This window comes from Haplochromis burtoni, unplaced genomic scaffold (genome assembly GCF_018398535.1).
Source record: "Haplochromis burtoni strain Fernald_Lab_line unplaced genomic scaffold, NCSU_Asbu1 Contig_31, whole genome shotgun sequence".
Classification (NCBI taxonomy): domain Eukaryota; kingdom Metazoa; phylum Chordata; class Actinopteri; order Cichliformes; family Cichlidae; genus Haplochromis; species Haplochromis burtoni.
The window spans coordinates 2,631,074-2,651,152 of NW_024582392.1; the positions used below are offsets into that span (position 1 = coordinate 2,631,074).

Consider the following 20,079-nt stretch of genomic DNA (forward strand, 5'->3'; position numbering starts at 1 on the left):
AGCAGTATATTGACTTCTGAAGGCAGACTCGTGCTACAGTCTTCTTCTGTATAATTATCTATGATGATGGCTACTATTTCTCCACTAACTAAATAACATACACACACACACACACACAAGCATACACATGGTATGGGATTCAGGCCATTATCTGTTTTTGTATACAGTATTTAAAATGTGTGCATAATTATATAATGGAGAATTACAGACAAATCAAATTACACATCATCAATTTCACTCATATTGTCTCAATGTGAAAAGGCACCGCACAACCTACCGAACTGTTCTGGCACTGTACACTGGAGCTGTTGAAGCGGAGGGCAGTGACTCGGTGGCTGACCCCCTGGATGTGCAGGACGCACTCATAGCCCCGCTGACCAGACTGGGGCTGTGGCAGATTCTTGGCCTTCAGGGTTATAGGCTTCACCTCACCTGCTGGGATCAGAATTTCCTCAGAGCGCACTAGCTGGGGACAGTCCTGGAAGGATAAAGCAGAGAGGGTCCACAAAAAAGAAAAACGTTCCACTTTCATGTTTAGCAAGACAAGGAGAACAAAAGAACTTTGCAATAATGGTGAAAAAGGAGGATGATTATAAGTAGGAAACACAATATGTGGAATTAATGTGGAAATTAATTCTAAGTTAGAATTTATAACTGATTTCTGTGACCTTGGAAAGCTATGAGCTGCGCTGAAATACACATTCTCAAGAGAGGAATTATGAAACTGCTCAATTCGTCAAAACTGAGAATGGTATCAGTAGTCAGTGGTTTAAAGTATTCAGTAATAATGGAGGTCGTTGCTATTTGAAATACTCTGAGAAAACTGCCTTTATGGCTTTACACAATGAAGCTTCACTCTTAATGGCCTTTAGCTTTGTGAATCTTTACATCTCAAGTCAATTAAAGCATAGATACAATATCATAAGGCCATATTCAAATATACCTTTAGATTGTAGGGTTGCTAAAATAAAATAGCTGTTCCTGATGTCATAGAGAAAGGCTGGTCTTAATTCATAATTGTGAGTACTGCATCTAATCTTACCACTGAAGCTCTGTGTGCCATGCACAGCAAATACATATGAACTGAGGCAATGCAAGCGGGCTACTCATATATGTACAGAAGAGGGATTATTAACAAGTTTTTTTTAATACAAGTGAATGGGTTTAAATGAATAAAGGCAAACACTTAAAATCCCAGTAGTGTAAATGTGCATAGCTAGTGACATAGTGATCATTATTGATGTGGTCAAAATGATCTTGTGTCATTGTTAAGACATGTTAAGCTCAGTAACTCCAAGGATAATAGACTGTTAATTGCTATTGCAGAGAACAAGAGCTCTGAATGAGTAGCACCACTTCAGAAATAGAAAAGCTTAGATGGCTGTCTTTCTGAAGACATGCCCCGAGGCTGACACAGAGCTGAAACGCAGTGCAGGAGGCAGGTAGAAAGAAACCAAGTGCAAATATGCACAAGGAAGGGTGAAAGAGAGAGAGGAAAAGATGGATTAGGTTATAAGTCCGTGTGTCTGTGCATGTGTGTTCCACCAACCTCAGAAGCATTGACCCGTCCCTCCTGGAAGGAACAGCTGGAGGGGTCATGGGTGCACAAGTTGCGGTATTTGCACCAGTGGCACCGGAAGGCACTGTTCACACATGACAGACACCTGCAGGAACACACAAACACACACATGCGCACACACTGAGTGAAAGGGGGGGAAAAAAAGAACAGTGCAGTCAAGGAGGGACAACGAGTTTGCCAAAGTAGGGGGAAGTGCCACATAGGAAATGAGTTCATGTCCCAAGTGGGCACCTGCTGTTGTTGTGCCCTTGTGGTTGGCACAGTACCTAATAGCTGCTAGGCCAAATTCTCCCTGCATACATTTTCCTCTACCATATATTAATACGTGTGACATGTGTGAATAGGACACCACAATCACAATAAGAAAGAGAGAGATGGAGAGGTGGAGTGTTATACTAGTAAGATAGCAGTAATGAGGATAAACGTGCACTTTCCAACACTGTATATAGAAACTATATAGATGAACAGAAGGTGAGATGAGTCAAAACAAGAATGGCCAAAGAAAACCAGTTGATGGGAAAATACTAGGTACAAGACATGCTATTCTGCATGTTACTAAAGCAAACCAAGGCAAGCACAGCACTCACTTTTAATAGACTGTGATGAGATTTTACTGTGCTATGTATTTTTGAGCAGTTGTTCAAAAGGGGTGGGCTGGGGGGGTTGTCACAACTGGTTCTCTCTTTCGTTGTCTCCTTTTTGCACATATGCTCATTGTGAAATATTATCACTGAGGCAAAAATCATCAGAGTGATCTCTGTCAAGAAGCCTAATTTGAATGAATCGGGCTGATTCACTATCAGGAATGTACAGGGAACGATATGTGCAATAAGAGGGAAGTAACAGGAGGTGGCATTACTGAAAGGATGGTGTATGCCCTTTTCAAATGTATGCATATTTCTTCGCGTGTGTGGCTCTGTGCACTCTGTTTGTCATCAGTGATTAACTGAGCTGATGTGAGAGTTGGTAATTGCATTCTGTGCTACTCAGGCAAGGTTCTCAAACAGCAATATGAAGAGAAAGGAGACAAAACACAAAGAGAGAGATGCAGAGTAACACTGCCTGCTTTTATCTAGCAAAGGAGACAATGGCTAAAACATTTTGTTTTAATGTCAAGGGGAGAGTCAAAGGATAATTTGACATGGTAGGATTCCTGAACCCCTGTGATACCCTTTCTCAACTACTCTCAATTCAGTGATACTCCCAAGTCAATGAGGCCTTTGAATCTCACACAAACAGAATCTGCCACACTGGAATGAAGCAAGCAATTGCAAAGGCACCGCAGACACTAAGATCTCCAATCCAGGGATTCAATTCAACATCACTCAATCAGGGACAGACATGGCATGAAAATGGGCATGAAATCCCCACAGAAGGCCTGTTAGGCAGAAAGCAGAGTGTTTTGTAGTTCAGCATGTTTGCAAAGAATGCTTCATTAACAACACAACACAGATTCTTCCTGTGTGGACCGCGGGGAACAGCAAGCGATCAGATTACATTAATTTTTACAGGGGATATTTTTAGGGGACTGGGGCAGGCTAACGTTAAAGACAAATAGTGATTAAAGTCCCACAGCACTGATTTGGTGGTTTCGGGCAGCAGCTCTGGGCATTGTTCTTGTCAAAAAAAGAAAATGAATGGACTCAGAGAGCGATACTCACAGTTGGTGGACACTGCAGTTGTAAAATTTGACCTCTGTGCTGATAAGCATCTGACCGGTCTCCTTAGAATTCAGCCTCAGTTCAACGCCTGACCAATCTGAAAGAGAGGAGACACGACATCAACCTTTATTTAATCTTTTACTGTTACAGAGCAGTGAATATGTTCGCACTGTTTGCGTAGTTGTGAACAGCAGACTGATTTTAGTTTTAGGCTTATTAATATTTTTGAAACGAAGGTTGTTAGCACACATACACACATCACTTAGACAGGTATTTCTTGTGTAGTATTGCATATATTTAAATATGTAACATGAAGGAGTACTGCTTGCATTGAGCCCGTGAAAATTAAATACCTGAATTTCAATCTCATACAGAACCATTTAATCAGATCCAAATTTGTTTACCTTCACTTTGCTGAACAGAGCTCTGACTGTGTTTTGTAAAAAAAAAGCCACATTATCGCTCTCTATCAGAACACCAGCTCCATAAATATGTGCAAGTGTCTGTTTGTATGTGTCGAGCAGCCTGAATTTCAGATGACATTCAGTGAGTAGGAGGGCTGACTGACCCTTAGTGCTCTGTTCTCTCCACAGCACCTGTTGGGAATCAGGATTTGTTTCACACAAGTCTCTATAGCAGGCACATAACAGACTTCTACTAGTACATATTTGTCTCACAGGATCTGATAAAGTCATATAGAGGTCATATCTGCACAAAACTTCATCTAAGACCATTTTATTTAGTGGACAAGGGTGCCAGCTATTTTCTTTAACAAGTTCAGTGTCTTCACAGTTTATCCTGACCTCTACTCCTGCCCCTTCACATAATTGTATTTTAATTTGGCCTCTCTCCTGTATTTTCCATCAGTCTCCACCTTCCAAGTCTTGATCTCCCCTCCCCCTCTTCCTTTCTCCTTTCTTTCCTCTGTTCTCCTCAGATCAAGTCACCACGGCACAATCAGTGTTGATGTGCAACAGACAGAAGACTTGCTAGGGGGACAGGTGATGGAGGTCAGGAGGAGGTGGCCTCAGGGGAAAGCATGTGAAGTAAAAACAAAGGTATAAACAGCTGGATGGATAGCTTGATGGATGGAGGAAGGTCTTACAGGGGGGATTGGCTGACATTTACCTGGGGGAGAACATTCATATTAGTGCCTGATGCACTTGTCCCCATGGGAGTTCTGGGCAAACAGGTCTGTCATTTACTCACAGGAAAGATTACCAACCCCCCAAAACACACATTGACTTCCATACACTACATATTATATATTATTCAGGCAGTTTAGTTTTGTTATCCTGCAGCCATCTTTCCTTGCAAACAAGAGGCATTTATTGTCAAACAACAGATGTTAATATTCACAATGATATATGCATTTGCAAATAAATGAATGCCTCAGCCAGAGTGATATATTTGTGCCCTGTATTTACAATAGAAGTTCATGAGATTTCCAACAATCCTATAAGAGAGGTTATTGGCATACCTTTACACCAGATCTAAAAGCAGTCTTCCTTGTTTATTCCAAAGAAGGTGTCATGTGACATGCTTGTTTTGTGGAGTTCAATAAAATTAGCCAATTTCAAACTTTCAAATTCATCAGGTACCAGGGGAGGTAAAGAGCAAACACACTGTCTATGCCTTGGCTATGCAAAGACTGGAATCCATCAAATCAACTTACTCCCTCTAATTGATCCCTGACTGAAGAGTAGACCATAGGGAATGGTCTACTGTTAGACCATGGAGTAGTGTTAGACCATCCTCTATTAGGCTAATCTAAGGCCAGACATTAAGTGCAACGTAGCTGGACCACAGGCCAGGGGATCTAATTTGGATCCTCAAGCAGATTTAAAGTAGCCGGGGTCATGTGTTAGCACAGTTCACAGCAAAACAACCTGAATCCTGTGGGTGCTTGTTATTTAGACAGCCCCTGAATAAACTAGGAGTGCTGGATCACTAAATATGTTTCAGAGTTTGTACACGTGCAGCTGAACAGTTAGCCCAGAGATTTGTAAATGAGAGGGAGGGACATATCAGAATCCAGCAAAGGCTGTGTTTTGATGAGCGTATTGTTGACTGCACAGGAAAATAAGCATTTTCACAACTAAGCCATTCATCAGCTGGCATTGCATACATGGTAATATATGTGTGTCTGTATTCTGTATCTACCTTGGTCAGTGGGGATGAGGGGGACATCTTTAGCAGCAGGAGATTTGCAGAGTATCTGGTTGCCATTGACCTGGCCCTCTACTTCTGTCAAGTTGCCAAACGAGCAGGTGATGCCGGCAGAAAGGTCTGGTACATCGCTCACCTTCACTAGCAGCTGCAGATGGTGTGAGACATGACAATGTTCTTAGTAATGAAGTTTGTTGTACACATTTTTTTGAGAATGGATCAAAATGGACACTAACACTAATGAAAACAGATAAAAAAAAAATGGTAAAAATTTCCTAAAACTTCCCCATACCTGGAGCTGATTTAGAAGACTAATGCGTGATACATCAGATAGGGGAAAACACATAACCAACATTAACAGTTGCATCTTTGATAAACAAGACATGAAAATCTGAGATGAAATTATAAAAGGAGACAGTGGCTTAAATTCAGCAGCTCTAGTCAGGATGAGAAAAGAAAACACTGCTGTTGGCAAAGCTGTCCGTCCACTTTGCCAAGAACCGTTTCTGCATCTTAAAAACAGCATAATAAGGGAAAAAGGTTTATTTAGAAGCTAATCTTATTTGTTCCTAGAAGGCATCATTCCAGAGGTAAATATCATGACCCACTCAGAAGCAGTAGAAGCTACATGGAGGAAAAAATGGGGAAAAAATATCACATGGCAAATTCTACTTTTTCTTTTACCTTTCTTTAGTATTTAGAAGGTGAGACAGATACAGGAAAAAATACACACAGAGACACTCACATATGAGATGCACTACACAAGTGCCGATGCACATAAAGGCGATTGAAGTCATTCTCTGGAGAGCAGTGACACTGTGGCTGGAGCATTCAGCTGCTGTTCCTATAAATAAATGTATTCTGTGCAGGGTGTGTGATCTGGCTCTCTAGCCAAGAGAGGCAGTCTGGATAATTATCACCATGGCATTTCACAGCCTTGTTCCATTAGCTGTTATTTTTGGGCCATACCGTTTGAAGTTTCTCTTTGTTTTATCTGCCTCTCACTAAACACCGCAGGGCTACTGGGACAGGCAAGGCAGCTGAGCAGCTTAACTGTAGGTCTTTTAAGAGATGCTGACTGTCTCAGTGGCTGACTACACTGCCTCCCTCGTTAGCTGGCTTGTTCTGTTACCCATCAAGAGGATGGATGATTTCTTTTATTTTTTTTCTGCTGAGGACCTCTTGTCTTTCCCTGTTTTACTTTCACCATGTTTGTGTTGCTTCACTCTGAGGTGTCAGAGAGATCCTTGATTACAGCAATCACAGCAATCAATGTCTTTTGTTCAATGCAGAATTCCCTGAGTAACCTCTCTTACAATAATTAGCTCTCATCGTCCTCAGACACACATATACAGATAAACACTTAAAAATTGCTTATGCAGAAATTGTCTCACACACAAAAACACAGACACAGTAAGCTATTACACAAAATAAGCTTGTTTCTGAGAGTTAAGATTTTGCTCTTTTCGTTTGCTGGCTTCCTTTCACCACGATGGTGGTGGGGGTTTTTGCTGCTTGGCAGTCACCATAATTGGTTGCAGATTTCAGCAAAGGTAATTTCATTGTTTTCACTGCCTTTTCTATCTGTCCTGGTGCCCACTTCAAGAAGCTGTGTTGTCATGGTGATAGCAGTCTACCCCTGTGGAATTTGTGAACTGTGTGAATTTGAGTGTTTTGTGGTTGGTCAGATGACCCCGTTTCTGATATGACAGCAAAACGGGGGGGGGGGTTGGTGAAACTGTTAAAATGTAATAAACTGCTGTTTGCAAAGTGAACAACGGGGGCAAGGTATGCTGAGCATTGGCTTGAGGGTGAGATATAATGTGGTGCAGGGTGAGTCAGTGCAAGAGCCAACTGCATGTTAACAAGATTTTTATTTTTTTTTATGTTTAACCACATAAATTAAAAGGTCAGCTCACCAAAATACATGGAAGAAAATGTGTTGTCAATTAATCTATAAAGATGTCTGGAGAGGCGTGCTAAAGAGATCTTCTTGGTTCTTGGTTTTTTTACTTGCAATAAAATCCCAAGAAATCATTTAAAAATCTGTAATGCAGCTACTCTCAGCTTAAAGATTCACATTTCAGTCCACTTAAATTGTTCTGAACAGCACAAAAGTATTTCGTGTATCCTAATACATCTATAAGTCAGTGTCTTACATCTCATACCATTTCAAACCAAAGACATTTTTCTGAACAGGATGTGCATAAAATGACCCATTAACAGTGTGGATTGTGCATAGATGTACAACAATCTCCAGAATCTGGACAGGCAGATCCTTTCACTGTTGATCTTTGCGTGCTTTTACTGAATCCGTGTAGAAATACTGTACTGTACTCAACTGCACTTGGACAACTTTAACGCCTACACACCCACCCACACAAACATGTCTTGGCACACATATTGACTGCTCTGTAAAAAGTGAGCATATGTATGCTGAAACGCCCACGTAAAGCCCTTATGAACCTTCCCATCTAATGTTTATGCATCAACCAAACTCAAGACTAGATGAACAGCTATGTGGGATCGTTTAAAAACTTCTGCTTTTGTTGCGTGGGTTGGAAATACGTAGATAGCAGCTAATTTTCATTTTTGACTTTGCAAGCAGTGGTTGATATTGCAGGTATGTTGTATACTGTGTGTAGGATTATGCATATGTGTGAGCGAGTGCGTGTTTGTTTGTGTGCAGACTTACATGTACGCTAGGTTCTGAGACTGCAATGCTGTCTGGATACACGGTTGCCTTCACACACTGATTGAGCGAAGCAGCAAAACGGTACGGCTCATCCGCACGTTCACATCGATTCCTTTGAGAGCATCTGAACAGAGAGGAGAAAGGACCGAGATAGAAAGAAGTTACTGATATTTGCTTTTCAATGCTATCACTGATATTATACAGCACTGAAAAAAATATGTGCGTCAGATATGATAGGAAATAGAGGAAAAACAACTTATTCCATGAATAAAAAGTTACAAGAAAAAAAAAGTGCCGCCAAAGGGATGTGCAATGAAAATATGTGAAAATGAAACTTACAATTATAATGTAACAATTATGACTGGAGGGCAAATGAGAAATTGTGACAATTTTAAACTCCTTCCAAAAACAGACGGAAGAAAGGAAGCATGAGGATTGTCAAAGATGGTGAAGACTGTGTAGGGAAAGGAATATTAAACAATGCTGTAATAGAAATAAAACAAATATCCCGCAGCAGTGCTGTAGGGAGATGTAACACTGTCACTGTCTCAACACATTAATAGCCGACTTTTGTCACCAGCCACTATATGGGCACTTACGAGTCCATAATCATCCACCTTTCGATGTTTCTCATGCTTGTTTTAGGACATCTGAACAGATCAGTAACAACCTACAAAAAAAAATAAAAATCACACCAAACCCTTGGGGCTTCTTTGCTCACTTTTCCTTGTTTTGTGCTTTTCTGTGTTAGTCATCCAGATTTGTTTATTTTGTGATGATCAAGGCTGTAAATGTGACATGCTCTACATTCTGGCTACAAGTTATGTTGCTGTTAACAGACTGTGTTTCTCTCTTGTTCCGCTAAACAGATGGCAGGCTGAAAAATTATTTTAAACATTTTGCTGTCTTATTGGATTGGTTAAAAACACCAGTTACAAAATAGCTCATTCTCAAAGATATCTTATGAAACTCACATCATTAATAACAGCTGATCTCTATTATAAACATGTAGGTGACTGGCTATGCATTCCCAATAAACTGCAGCGACAAGTGGTGGCACAGAAGTGGATGCACAACACAGCTAGATTGCTTCCTTCAATCTCAGCATAACTCTGTAGATGTAACTAGTACAAATTACAAGGCGTTCTCTCATAAGAGATCTTAATGGTCAGACTGCGTATCAAGTATCACAAGAAACTGCCACATCTCTCATTAAAACTGTGCCACCTCCCACCACTTATTAAAACTGTGCGGTCTCTCCATCCCATTACACCAAAGCCTCTCTATCCTCATCCAACCCAGTTATAGTGTCTGGCTAACTGGCTGACTGGTCACAGTAGCTCTAATTGGACTCTAAAGGGTCAGCTGCTGTCCATGGTGCTGATGTGCCTCTACAAGCTCTGCTATTCTCTCCTGGTTGCTCTGTGCGTGTGTGTGTTGTGTGTTGCACTGTGTGCTCCGCACCGTGTGCTCCGCGCCGTATCATGCTTCTTAACCACATACTCTCACATATACTGACTCTAAGCTACATCTTCATCCACAGCCTCTGTGTGCAATTATGTTGTCAGAAGTCCACACTACTAGGCACACCAAGACACACACACACACACACACACACACTAATATTCCAAGCACTCCCTAGGGAATTTAGAGAGCAGAAAAGTGTGGAATTATTATAGTAGTGAGAAATCTCCCACTGGGAAAGGAGGGTCACTGCAGCACTTTTTGATGATGATCACCTGCTTTTCCCCTTCACTACTTTGGTAACTATACTTTTTAATATTGATGGTTTTTTTCTTACTTTACCTTTTCATTTTACACATTTGACCGCACCGCTGGTTCATTTGCCTCGGTCTTTCTCTTCCCCTCCGTCTCTCTCGCTATTATCGGCCCAAGACACTCCTTTTTGTCTTATTCTAATACAAGTTGAAATTAGTACACCCTTCTTAGGCAAGGTATTACTCTGCCTGCAATTTGGTGATTCTTTTACATTCACAATGGCAGGAGAAAATGATACTTAATGTGCTTTCAGGTGTGGGCTGCGGCACGATGTTTTATGCATGTCTCCAAGCTGTATGGGTACAGATGCAAAAACCTGGGCAGTCATTAACTGACAAAAAGCTCTGCATTGATTTTCCTCAATGTGAATCTCTCTCTCTCTCTTTTTTTTTTTAAAATAAAATTCATTTCAGTGGGGTGAAGTAAGATGAGAGCGCAGCAAGGGGGTGAGGCAGCGGGGGTGGAAGGCGTGCAGGATGGCAGCTGTTGCCATGGTTTCAGGAGATGGCCATTATCTCTGTGTAGTTAGAAGCTGACCCCTTGCCTCTCTCATTAGCTGAAGTGCATGCCACTGAGTGTTGACTACAATCCTGCCTTCCTCATATTCCCCCTTCTGACCTCCTGCCTTGTAGATCTCCCTTTTTCTCCTGTCAGTCAGTAGTTTCACTCATGCTTAGTGTCCCATCACTTCATACAACAAGTGTTCTCTAATGCACATCTTCCGTATGCAAAGATGGACAAATATGTTTATCTTTTTCAATTTCCTGTAATAAGCAACTGAAAACTATTTTATTCCAGCCAGAGCTAGAGGCGTCAGATTTTGGTTAGGCTCCTTAAGCCCTGTCCAGGGTGCTGAAGTAGCTGCATGCACCATCATTAGCTCTCTCTGGTATCAACAAGTCTTCTGCAGAATACAAAAGAAGTTGTGAGTGGCAGTCCCATTTTGTGCAACCATGGGAGGTGAGTTGCTAAAATGCACCCTAAAATTGAGTGGAGAATATTGTTTACTACTGTAGCAGTGTGTTCGGGCTACACCGTTGTTGAGGGTGTAAATCTGACATAGTATATGCAATCTAATTCACTTTTAGAAACTTATATCTAATGTACAGTGTAAGGTGTAGTGTTGGCCGAGGAAGCAATTTCTATAGTTGGTAGGGGTTAGGATAGCAGACGCCAGAAATTGGGGTCCATTCCACCAATGTCTGCATCTTATTCTGTTGCCTTGGAGAGGAAATTACACCGTCATCTCTCCTCCACCTTGTCTTGACAGACACACAGACGCACGACTGGTAGAGAGCATCATCCCTGCATACAAACTAAAACAGACACATACGAGGGCATGGCCACATACAAATCATGTATACTCAAACCCTCTGGAAATTACATGTGCATAATAGCATACAGTGCCTTGCACTTAATCTTTCACACATTTAATAGACAGCATCGAATAATAACATAAACACACGTATGCACACACTATGGTCTTGACAGCAGAGAGCAGGAGAGCCAGGCCACCGGGAAAGATTGCTGTCCTTCCATCCCTCCTCCCTTTCCCCTACAACATCTTCAGTGTGAAGACCTGTCTGATTGTAGCTCTTGGTGTGAGCACCGTGTTTAAAAACAGGAGGAGAGAACAGAGGGGGAGCCACTTTAAAATCACCTTCCCGTTCCACCTCCCCTCATGAGAGACAGACGACATAAGGCTGCGGAATTTAAAAGCACAACAGGCATGCTTTGGTGGCAGGGCAGGGGGATTGGGGAAAGGAGTACAGCGGGAAGCTATAAAGGATGTACAGAGAGACTTAACTGGATGTATATTGAATATTTGATGAGCTTAACAAAGCTTTACTAGTTTTAAGAGGCAACCCATAATGTTAGAGAATTGCTGGCAGGATTTGCTTTGAATGGGAACCTAGACTGGGGACTGTGTGCTTCATCAAATAAACTTGTTAATGTAAATGTGCATAAAGGCTGACTGCACTGGGTCTTTGGCTTCTTAATATGAAAAGCAGACTCAATAGGTGAGCAGGGATATGTCAGGCTGTGCTGTACTGTGCTGGGTTGCTCTCTGTGTGACACACACATAGCTGCACACCCCTTCTTCAGTGTTTTATCCTCACTTTAACTTATCCAGTCCATTTGTTTCTTACTGGTCCATTTTTAAAGTATAGGAATACATTTAAACTTCAAGAAGTACTAAAGGAAGTGAAAAGGGAAATAGTAAACTCCTCAGGGCTTTGGCTGACATGTACTTTGAAACCCAGAGTTCATGTCAGGGGTCAAACCAACCACTGTAGCTCTTAGCCTGTCTCCAGTGGTGACTGATAATGTCACAGCAGGGCACTGCCCAAAGGACCCAGAACACATCAAGACCACATCTCATTCAGTGTATCTTGAAGATCTTGAAACTACTGTGGTGTAAATTCAGTGTGTTTATACAAAACAAGAATAGTAGCGCACTCATGGTCAGATGAACAAACATGTCAAGGTTTATGCAAACCCAGAGAATTTATAAAGAGACCGTTCCTCAGTGCTCAGCATCAAGCTATAGCTTTTCTTGTGTGGGCTGAGCAGAGAGAAAAAGAGAAAAAGGGAAAAAGTCAGTGGCAGCATTGCAGAGACGGAAGCATCTCAAAAAGAAAATCAATGAGCAAGCAAGAGATACACAGTAGGTTGTTAGGATCATTAACTGTATAATATGTTGCCTGCCTACATATACTGTACACACTGGTGCAGTATTTCTGCATGTTGCCAACCTGTATTAGCTCTAGTTGCTAGGAATCTATGGAAATATCGATAGATCTGCATGTTTGTGATCGATATCTCATTAGGCACAATTGGGAAGATGGATGCAGCTTCTCCCTGACTGCTAACTGAGGCTTTGGCTGATGAGTTGGCCATTAGACACACAATCTGACATTCACAATGGACTGAGGCAGCCATTTTCATTGCTAGTCTAATTGGTGTTGCCACTGTGAAATTAGAGGAAATTTTATGGTCGTTGGGTGACACAATTTGCAGCGAAGTAATAAACATGCCACATAAACTAGGGAACAATAATTTAAGAAATAAGTTTGTGGGGTTTTGTGTGTGTGTCTGTGTGTGTGTTTTAGCAAACATGCATGCAACGCCAAATATGACTATTTTCTAGGTTGATGTTTCCTGCTTCAATATATGCTGAGCACCCACAACTTTAAAACCAATGACAGAAAAGTAAATAATACTAATCCTCTTGTTACACTGTACCGCCCAGCTGGAAAGCCTTTGGTATTGATATTTGCATGGGTGTTACCTACTGTTGCAGGCCATTCACAACCCCCAAAGGCAATAATATTCCCAGGGAAGATTATATGGACTACTACATCATAAAAACAGCTTAAAAAGTCAAATTTGATTCCCGAGCATGACCGCCAACCAAACTTCCGAGGTCACGATTCAAATGAGCAACAACAGGATGCAAAGGAACAAGCCCAGTCCAGAGAGGTCCCATTCCCTGAGCCACAGGACCCAATAGATCCACTGCTAGACAGGTAGACAGGCAGGTACCTGACCCAAACTGTTTTGTGGTTTACTGAAACGGATTTGGGTGGATTAGCCACATACAGTCAGACACTAATGCCGTGTAGTAGTGACATATTATTCTACTCAGAATAAAATGCTGACTCATTCTCTGTTGGAGTCTACTATACTTCTACCCTTTAAGCTGTCACCCTCACAACAAACACTCATTTTGACACAGAGAACGGAATTCCTTATGCTTATAATACATTACCGCAACCAGTCACTGATTACAACATTAGCAATACTGCAAACATTATTTAATACTATAATGGTAAAAAATTTAACCTTGAACCTGGTACCCTTTTGGACATAACTCAAACTTGTTACTAATCCTGACAAATCTCAAAAAAACCATTCAGCCTCTCCCGGAATGTTGGAGTGAGTTGAGAGGATGGAAAGAGACGGAGTGATATGGGACATTTTGAGATGGAAAAGCCTCTTTTGGGCATGATTAGAGAGCTAATCTAACAGCAGCGAGATGCAGGCTAAGGGAGGGAGAGGGAAGGGGGGCGGGAGGGGAGCATCACCATAACGCCATGTTTTTGGATTGTGGTCAGACGAAGGCTGAACTACCCATTCACAGGACAGCGACTGAAGAGCGCTCGAGATGATGAGCTCCCTTTGAGCAGCAATCAAAATGCTGCTCCGTTTTGTCGGCCGATGAGTGTACGAGAGCATCAAACACTCTATCCCTCTTTCATTCTTCCCTGCTCATTCTTATCCTCACTCTTTTTTTCCCTTTTTGGTCTTCGTGCATTCAGTGAATGCCTAGCAGCTGCTGGTAATTAAAGGACTTTAGAGTCTCACACCACATTGGATCAGAGGAAGAAGAAAGAGAGTAGAAAGACAGGGAAGACAGAAATGCCACTTCTGGTCATCTCAGTGCCTCCCTCTCCCTCTGCAACATTCTCTCCTCCTCATCATTGCTAGCCAAACTAATGTCTCTCCGTGTTCCTAATTAGCCACCTTAGAATGCCGCACTTCAATGAGCATGCACATGCAAACATAAAGAAAATAGTAGTGGGTTGCGGGGCAGGAGTTGGAGAAGAAAAGAGGATGGATATCGTGGATGACAGCTGTAGAAGGAAGGAGGAGGGTGATCAAAGCAAGGGGTGTTTATATGTGGCAAGCCAACCATCTCTGGAGTGTGGAAGGGCTGATTCCAGAGGGGAGAGTGTCTAAATAGGAGACAGCAGTGAGCCACACTGGGCTGAGGAGATCAGTAGAGTTGAATAGTTTAGAGACTAGCTTTGCTATTTGGGTAGTGGGGAAGATGCAAACATGGAAAGAGGGAAAGATAATTTCACAAAATCAACAATGGCTTAGACATGGATGACAGAGAATTGGAAAAATTGAGGGAAACTGGGGGGATGATGGAAGAGGAATCACAGATGAGGAAAGAAAGAAGGCTGGCAAGAAATTTAATTTCTGGGTGTCTGGGATGAGGGGGGTGCTTCACCAGAAGGGTGCAGCTGCTTTTCCTTAGTGGTATTTGACAAATATCTTCTTTAATTGTCAGTTATATTGTGCATTCATGTCACCACGCTAACTACACTAAAGCCACAAACTGGTTTATAGATAATTGTTATCCTTTTTATGCTGTGCAATTATGTATGTTTCATTTAAAATCCTGTACAAATTTCTTGGCTTTCAGTTAATAAGTGGGTGTTTTGATGAAGTAGTCGAAGTGGACAAGATTACATCATCTCCTAAGCACTCAAGCAACACTCATAATTCATTGCAGCTAACAACACGAGATGACATTTTTCTGCTTTTTCTGAGGTTTCCCTGTCTGATGACGTATATATATGAGCTGCTGTGTTGACAGAGGTGTGTAATTGTGAGTGGTGGCACGTCGGCTTTGTGCATGAAAGAACAGGCTGAATAAGGCAATGCTATGTCAAGACATATTCAAAAAATACTTGCTTCAGTGTTTGTTGCATCTTCTCTTTGTGCCACCTTTGCCAAAAGGTGGACAAATTGTAAACTTTGTAGAATCTTTTTTGTAACCATCTGTCTTTTTTTTCACCAGGTATTTATGCTGTGTTTATCATGCAGAAGCTGGATATAAGCACCAAAACCGATATTTCACGTTAGAACTGTTGCAGAAATCGTAGCTCTTTCAATACATTTGTGGGCGGAACCATATGGAGGCCTGAAAATGCAACAGAGAGAAAAGCTAACCATTCTCCAAGTAACTTTTTTTCCTCTCTGCGGCAGCATAGCTAAAGCTGACAGGGGTCCTGCGATACTCTTTGCAGGGTCAGGCTAGAGAAAGGGGGATTAGGATCAGAGACAGGTGGCAAAACCGTTCGCTGTATTGAGAGGACAGATGGCTGATCTCACGCAAATCAGGGTGCTGACCTTTTCTCCCAACAGTACAGTACAGTGATCCACATGAGTGTTTGTGCATGTACATAAAAATCGACCCCATGTGCACTGACACATGCATGAACCCACTCAAACGTAAGCCCTCACATATTTTCTCGAGAAGCAATTTAAACACCAAACAGCTGTTCCCTCATCACAGCTGGCTTCCAAAAGCCATTCAACTTTAAGGACCAACACCTTTTACATGCAGTGGACTCAGATTCCTATCAACGTGAATTATTCTATCCCCTACCACACCTACACAAAAGCATATGATTAGCAGTCTAGCATGGAGGCTTATGTTGTGTTAAATGATCCCTGTGTGAAGGCACGCAGACTGCACAGAATACAGAGCTTTCGTCAGCCCCTCCTGCTCTTTGCAAGCACATGCTGAATTACCTTGTCGCTAGGCAATTATTTGTCCTGTCCCAGCTTTGGAGTGATGTAAATTACTTTAAGTGCACTTTGCAGGGGCTGCCATCATGATAATGATGATTGCAGCAGTGCTTTGACACACACACAAATATTCAGCTATACCTTTACAGAGTGGGTCTGTATTTAGGGGGGCTTCAAATGGGGACACAGTAACTAAGAAAAAACTCCAATAAAATCTGTGTACTTAAGAAACAAAGCAGGAGAGGGAGTCAGAGCTGAACATCTTTCAGCTTTTTTTTTTTTTTTTTACTGTTCAGTATTGTCTGTATTCCACTCTTTTACATTGTTTCATCTAAATATTCACATATCAGTTGCTTTTTCAGATGAATAAATGCACACGCATATTTTTCCCGCATCCGTTTCTCCCTTCTTCCTGTCATTTTGAAGGTTAATTTTGTTGCAGTAATTATTGAGCTCCAGCAGGTGTCACTCATGCTTTCTATGCGTATTCTCAGCGCTTTATACTATGATCTTTAAACTTTCTGATTGATCTCTTTGGTCTGTTGTTGCCTGTCTTTTTAAATTCCATTCAAACATATATAACATGAATGGCATCATTTCCTGTAAATATCAAGTCATGTCAGAATAAAGCTGCAATCACAATGGCAGCAACAAGAAGCTCTGAACCATCTCTGAGGCACAATTATCCATTTTCAGTCAGATGCTGTCTCCTTTCCTTAAACTGTATCTCATCAGAGACAAACATTAGGAAAATAACCTGTCTGCCTTTGCGTGGGCAAAGTGAGGGCCATTTTGAGAGACATCTAACAAAATCTGTCTGAACTGAAAAAAAATGAACAAACACAACAAACCACTAAATATGAAGCGGTGCATGGTAAACAGCAGACAACTGCCCTCATGTTCTGGATACATATAACTGGTAGAAAATGGGCATATGGATGCAAATAGACATGACAGCTAATCAGGGATACTCACATATTATGAAGAACACACCAACCACAGTGTGGATCCCCAGAGCTCAGGCACTCTCCACATGTCCCGTACTGCTCACATGACTCGATGGGAACTTGGGTAACCTGCAAACACATTAAAACATCATTGGCTCAGTGCAGCCAGAAAAGCGTTACAAAATGTACAACAAAGATCTCTGAGTATGCATGTGTTTGTGTGTGAGCATGCTCAGTCCCACACAGACAGACGCCAGTGAAACTATTAATTAATGTGCAATGTTTTGACACAGTTAATCTATGTTATGAAATGTAATAATGTGACACGCACCATTACCCCTCCATCCCTATTAAACAGTGTTATTGTTTGTTGTGGACCTGTTGCAGAGAATGATGTGCCTCAAAATGTTTGGCTACACTACGCCTCTGTATACTGATGTGTGAGATGCCAACTGCCCAAGCAACTGTTGCCTTTATCTTAAAGCCATAAAAACTACTGAACAGCTGGGATCAGTTGGCAAGACAAATCTGTTTTTCTGCCATCAATGGGTTTTTGTCTGCACCAGGGCATCTGTCCACCTAGGTATGGCCTGTGCAAACACACCAACACATGGACGAGTGACAGACGTTTTTCTCAAGAGAGCGTTCAAAGTACAACTTGATGACACAAGTGTAAAATGTGTTAGGAAGAGAGTTAGAGTAAAGTGTATTGAAGAGTATAACTATAACTATATCTAAAATAAACAAAGAAAAGATAAACTTTTGAAATTATCAATGTTATTAAAAAAAAAGTAGAGGCCTGCGGCATGACTGTTAAAACTGGAAAGTAACAATTAAAGCTGTACTGTAAATGTTTTTTTTTTTTAAATATGACAAGGGAATAAAATTGGTATTTCAGTATTACATGTTGAAAGTGTCAGCAACAATAGATATGATTAAGCGCTTCCAGTGGAAACCAAACACACCCCCATACCACACTAACCCACACACACTAACCCACACAGTGCTATTTGAGTAGAGTCGCATAAAAAAATAAATAGAAAAAATATCCTAGTGCTCACTGTACGAACTTGATTTGACTGATATTGTTTTATTCAGGGTTGAGATGCTCCATAACCTATGTAAACACAACACACTAGAGAAGAACAAACTTCACAGCTTGTTTGCCAAAGTGTGCACCACAATCTGGGCCTACGTAACACACACTTATCTCCAGGTAGGTTTTATATACACAAGAGCATGAGTGTTTATGCATCTGAATCTAGTTGTCTGTCTGATGTGGTGCTGCCATCTCGAACGACCTTCCTTCTTTCTGTCTAGCTTGGAGGGCTTCAGAGTCAAAGGTTTCTGTGCGCTGGTGTGTGTGTGTGGGTGTCCGCCTGTAAATGTACATCTACTGTAACATGAAGCCAGAAAACCTCAATACTGCTCAGCAGATGAAAATGGCATAAGAAAAGCGGGGGCTGAATCAGTTCATTTTAGAGTCTGACACAGATTCATTTCCAGTTTTGTATGTCTTTCAGTCTCTTGGCAAGTGGCGTGTTGGATGATAAGTGCTAGCTCTGACAGTGTTTGCCCTGTTCAGATGCAAACCTCAGGATCACACCAATGCCTAATAAGTGACTCCTCTGTAAAATGTGATGGATCGAATTAAGGGTGCAAATAGCACCTTTTAAGTGTTTTTTGACCCTGTGCATATCACTCACAACTGGGTGATAATAATTGCTGTTAGCAACCATGGACTGGAATTAACTGTCAGTTAGAAATAACAGCTGGGTGTTCATCAAAATCCTGTCTTTTATGGTACACAGTGTTGAAAATTTACAAAGAGCTGACAGTAAAATTTGAAACATGCATCTGTTATTGCATGGATTCTGAAAAGTTATAGTCAGCAAACCTGTCAGATGCTGTAAAACCTGTGAGCTACACCTGTTCCAGTGTGTATTTTTCTTTCTTTGTTTAGTGCTTGCTACTCGGAAGCTCATCATAGTGTCTGCCTGGTCCTACAGAAAGACAAGCCCAGAGGACAAAGAAAGCCACTGACACGGTGGGAAGTTGACAGTTTGTGTGGCAGTTCCACCATGGACACTCCAGTTAGATTAACCCCCTGTCAACTCAACAAACTCTATTATTGTGTGTGTCTGTATGTGTGTCTTTCTTAGCTTCGGGACAAACAGGTGGCATGCTGTAATGAGCTGCAGACGAGGTCACATCAGCAGCAGAAGCTGCAACCGATGACAAACAAGCCCACCAGGAACTAGACTTGGCTGAGGAAGCAGCAACTCAGTCTGTGTGTGTATATATCACAAAGCCTCTGAATCTCTCTTAACCAAAGAAAGTCGTCAGATCCTTCTCAAAACATGCATGAGGCTGCTGAAACTTGATACTATTACTTTCACAGAGGCCCAGACCCATGAAAGGGTTACACTGTAGAGACAGCTGTCAGTGGGGGAAAGTCAGAGAATAGTGAGGGGAGCTTAGGGTGTCCCTTATGGAGCAGTGTTTAAAGACTGACAGACACAGAGGGCTGTCAGCTGATACAGTACAGACTGAAGAACAAAAAGGCCAGAGAATAATAAGAAAAGAAGGGGAGGGAGGTAAAGAGAAAACAAAAAGATGAGAAGTGAAAAAAAAAAAAACGCACACAAAATAAGAGACTACTCATGTGCACTGTAAATGTGTGTTGTAAATAAATATTGCGCGTCTATGTCGCTGCGAGGGTATTGATGTTTTAGACCAGCATGGGCCAGTAGCACAGAGTGTAGGTGAGGGGAATGTGGTGTGGGAGGGTAGTGGGGGATCACAGCAGCTGTTGCCCAGCACACGCTACAGTCACTCAAAACAGCAGGGCTGCACAATGAAGCCCCTTCTCCAACTGTGAGTGTGTGCGTGTGTGTGTGTGTGTGTGTGTGTGTGTGTGTG

At 41.7% G+C, this 20,079-nt stretch overlaps 1 protein-coding gene across 3 annotated transcripts in view; it reads right to left on the minus strand.

Annotated features, from left to right (window-relative positions):
• The window catches only part of plxna2 (plexin A2), a 159,063-nt gene that overhangs the window by 51,544 nt on the left and 87,440 nt on the right, over positions 1-20,079 (minus strand). For all 3 annotated transcript variants that reach the window (XM_005918898.2, XM_005918897.3, XM_042219343.1), the window contains 6 exons: positions 17,186-17,286; positions 8,105-8,228; positions 5,404-5,557; positions 3,241-3,337; positions 1,550-1,664; positions 278-478 (listed from right to left, as the gene is read on the minus strand). In XM_005918898.2, coding sequence (XP_005918960.1) covers positions 278-478; positions 1,550-1,664; positions 3,241-3,337; positions 5,404-5,557; positions 8,105-8,228; positions 17,186-17,286 — 792 coding nt within the window. The remainder of the gene's footprint in view (positions 1-277; positions 479-1,549; positions 1,665-3,240; positions 3,338-5,403; positions 5,558-8,104; positions 8,229-17,185; positions 17,287-20,079) is intronic.